The sequence below is a fragment of the Arctopsyche grandis genome, chromosome 9, assembly GCF_051622035.1.
Source record: "Arctopsyche grandis isolate Sample6627 chromosome 9, ASM5162203v2, whole genome shotgun sequence".
NCBI classification, from domain to species: domain Eukaryota; kingdom Metazoa; phylum Arthropoda; class Insecta; order Trichoptera; family Hydropsychidae; genus Arctopsyche; species Arctopsyche grandis.
In genome coordinates, this window is record NC_135363.1 from 1603812 (window position 1) to 1607754 (window position 3943).

At 34.6% G+C, this 3943-nt stretch overlaps 1 protein-coding gene across 1 annotated transcript; it reads left to right on the forward strand.

Moving 5' to 3' along the window:
• The first annotated feature begins 581 nt into the window (after positions 1–581).
• On the forward strand, positions 582–3193 carry LOC143916879 (uncharacterized). The gene is made up of 5 exons (XM_077438140.1): positions 582–689; positions 744–986; positions 1343–1357; positions 2816–2912; positions 2985–3193. The coding sequence occupies exons 1-5, from the start codon at positions 582–584 to the stop codon at positions 3125–3127; spliced, it is 606 nt and encodes a 201-aa protein (XP_077294266.1). The 3' UTR covers positions 3128–3193.
• Positions 3194–3943: the final 750 nt, after the last annotated feature.

Below are 3943 nucleotides of genomic sequence, written 5' to 3' on the forward strand. Positions count from 1 at the left end.
TATGATGGACTTTTCGGCTGCCAGATGTTCCGTTATAGAGATTTTAGTGACTTTGTGACCAGTAATCACCAAATCGTTTATACCTGACATTATAAAGAATTTAAATATGCCATTTTTGTTGGTTTAGTATTTTAATTCAAATTCATACTAATATATTAAACAACGTGGATAGTCCCGTTCAAATCTAGGGGGGGAGGTGGCTGCCCACCCCAGCCCCCCCTCAAATGACGCCCCTGCTCATAGATATTTCACTTCTCAATATTGTAGAATCTTTTTCAGTGGATACATAGATTTTCCTCAAAATCTCAATACACTTATATACATATATTTTGTTATTATTAACGCATATAGTAACGAATTGATTTAATTTCAATTAAAACAAATAACGGTATAATAGCCGATTTGTTCGCTCTTACGGCCTGCGTCAAAACATCGCACAGGGCGGAAACATCACCCATTCAAAATTACGAACAACGAGGCGTATCGACACCGACAATAGAACTTCCTCTTTAAAACAAATAATTCTTAAACGAGCATTCATCATTACGTACGCCGATTACGGAAACGTCTAAAAAGAGTGTATGTGTATTGATCAATCGTCACGAGAATTCCTGAAAATCCGCGAACCGATCAAGGCCGTGAAATCTACGACTCGAGCGAATCCTCAATTAAGTTATCGGATAGGCTTCGTGAATCTCGATACGCATGAATGATAGTATCCTCGAATTTGTTATATCTTTCAGTGCTTTTTATTGCTGTTGACGGTCGCCGCATTCTCCTCGGCACTTCCATTCTACCCTGCTTACGACAGTCCCTACGATTACTCTGGATTTAAAAACCAAGGCGGCTACGGTGGTGTTGGATATCCTCATGGTCTGAACTTTGACGACTCGTACGAATACGACGATGGTATCACCCCATTGAACTATGGACATCCGAACTACATCGGCGACCACTCTGGCTTAGGATATGCCCCAAAGTATCACGTAAGTCATAAGAGATCAATTTGTCAATAGTATACATCAGGGTCCCCCAACTATTTTGTACCCTAGAGCGCATTCTAAAATATTAGTAGGAAGGCGAGCACCACCTTTTTTTCATAGGAGATTTATAGTAGGAGACGGGTAATAAATAATACACAAAAAATAATTGGTGCTACTTTAGTATGCGGTCTACCTTAGCATGCGATCTATCTTTGAATCGCAGTCGTCCATTTTTTTGTGTGGGAATTCATGTAAGGGAAGATCGTGAAGAGGGAGAAATTATACACGATATATAGCAAGTCTTTTATTCTATGTATATCGATACAGCCAATCCAGTACTCCATTCGCACCAAGCATGATACCATGACTGGTTCGCTGACACTTAAAAACTGACACTAATGTGTAACAACTATTTGACATTACTCTTACATTAAATAATCATTTATACATAAAATTCCTACATTTGTATCGTAGCAACGACCTGTTTATTATATTTTTTGTTTTTTTCTGCCGCCTCATAATGTTGTTGAAGTATTTCTATCAAAATATCGTCAGCAGCGAAGAAAATACCGACTCTAACAACCTAATTTTAAATGAATAGGGCCAACCCTAACTTAACCTAACCCAACCTGATCCTTAAATAAATAGGTGTTGGCTGCTAAGTTATGCTTTTTTTTTAGTTTTATTTCATCAATATTTTCACAAAAAAAAAATATATCTTAGCAGCCTTAGCAGTTATTGAAGCCTTGGAGGTGTTTAACTAATAATGGCACGTTTAATTCACTGTCACCTGCCGCTTCATTCATATTTGGAAAATGAAGGAGAGACAGAAATTTCTTTACAGAACCTCATTTTAGATACGTGTTTTATCTTTACCATGTAGCTTCCAAGTTAAATTTTTCCATCAAATCTGATCACAATCGCAAACGAAGAGCAGATAAAAATGAGAGGTCAGAGTTAATTAATATTGCTGTCTTGCTCCCCCCCCCCCCCCCCCATCTAGTGCTCTACCATTGAGTACCCAGTGCAGTGTTGATAACATAAACATGTCTAATTATACTGAAAACTCGTTAAAATAAATCACCGTCGAATAGAGCGAGTGCCAGAGAAATGTTATAATAATAGTAGGGCCCTTACAAATAAATAAATTGTGTCAATATTACGCCGTAAGGCTCCATAACTACGCTACAACGCTTGGAATACAATCAGATCAATCTACTTATAAAAATTGTATCACATGTTGTTTATTGTGTGTTTTTGAATGCACTGTGCAATTTTTAACGATGCTTGCCCATCTTGCGAGTAATATAAACAAACAGAGAAGTTTTTATCGGACATATGTCGAGCACCAAGCATCAAATACGACTGATGCTAAAATTATTTAGGAATGTCTGTGGACAATCGTCACTTGATAACAATATAACACCTAATAAAGCCACTTCAATTATTATAGTATTTCTATGGCGAGCGCACAAATCAGTCAGCGAGCGCCCCCGTGCACGGGTTGGGAACCCCTGGTATATATAAATATTACATTTTGACTTCTGACATTTTAAATTAATATTAACAAGATGGCGCTGTAAAGCAATGACATTACTATATAATCCAAAATAGTCTTTATATATATGTAGGTACATATGTACATTAGGAATAAAACTCGTAATTGAAATATTTGAAACTCAAACAAAAGCAATTTATTTTTTAAATTTTAATAAAAAATGAGTAAAATTGTCAATAGATGTCACTGTTTAAATATTAATATTTTATACAAATTCGTTATATTCACTTCGTTGTGTACAGACAAATGTATTACAATTCTTCATTATTTTCAGACGTATCCCAAGTATTCTTTCGACTATGCTGTGAACGACCCGCATACTGGTGATGTTAAATCTCAACAAGAATTCAGAGACGGTGATGTTGTAAAAGGTAAACGAATGAATCACTGCAAAATATCAAATTAAAGTTTCCGATTTAACTGGAAAACTTTACTTTTTTCAGGACAATATTCTTTGGTCGAGCCCGATGGTTCCATCAGAGTAGTAGAATACACAGCTGATGATGAAAACGGTTTCAATGCTATCGTTAAGAAAATTGGTCCATCCCTACACCCGGAACCTATCGGACATTACAATCATTATTAAATCTTGAACTTAGTAATATTGTAAATTAATTATTTATTATTCGATAAAATAAACATTTGTGCTATTTATAACATTTTTTTCTTTGTAAAAAATTGCGGTGACATTTTATCATCCTTGATTTAATATCGGCAGCATTTCCTTCACACTGCAAGCAAAGGTCGTCTGCTTCTTATACCTTTCACGATCGCAAAAAAGTTGTATCGTCTTAAAAAGACACAAGGTCTAGTCAATGCGCCATTTTTGCTTTATTTTTTTTGTCTCTCCACATACACAGTCTCTCACCCAATGGTAAAATTTAAAAGTTTCCTTGTTTGCAAACGAGGAAGGCGTCGTCAACCTTCAATATTATCGAATCATACCATGCAATTTAATTCAAAAAATAACCTTTTCTTCCTGACGACATAGACGCGGCAACACCTTCACTTTTCATATTTCCTGAACGAAATTATTTGCATAACGTATGGCGCAAATGATATTATAGCTTTCAAATTTTTGGCTTTACGTAAACTTTACAATAGAGCTCGTTGGTAGAAAAGTTCATTTGTAAATACAAATAAAGTTTTATGGTATTTGCATATGTTTGATTTTTGATTTTGATTTTTAAATGCTTTTTATTATTACGAAATTATGTTCACAATACATCTTATTTTACAATATATCTTATTTTAATAGCTACTGATCTACTGATCATTTTCTATTTTACAATTTTAATTTAATTTTGTTAGTAATCATAGTATTATATTATTATAATGTTAACGTACGGCATAATAGGAAAATAGCTCAAAAACCTATTTACAATTCTTATAAATGCTCATA

Excerpts from the sequence above, each read along its gene's own strand:
- LOC143916879 (XM_077438140.1), top strand. The coding sequence starts at position 582 with ATGTGTATTGATCAATCGTCACGAGAATTCCTGAAAATCCGCGAACCG. Across the intron at positions 690-743 it reads TAAGTTATCGGATAGGCTTC|TGCTTTTTATTGCTGTTGAC; the intron begins GTGAATCTCGAT and ends TATATCTTTCAG. Across the intron at positions 2,913-2,984 it reads AGACGGTGATGTTGTAAAAG|GACAATATTCTTTGGTCGAG; the intron begins GTAAACGAATGA and ends TACTTTTTTCAG.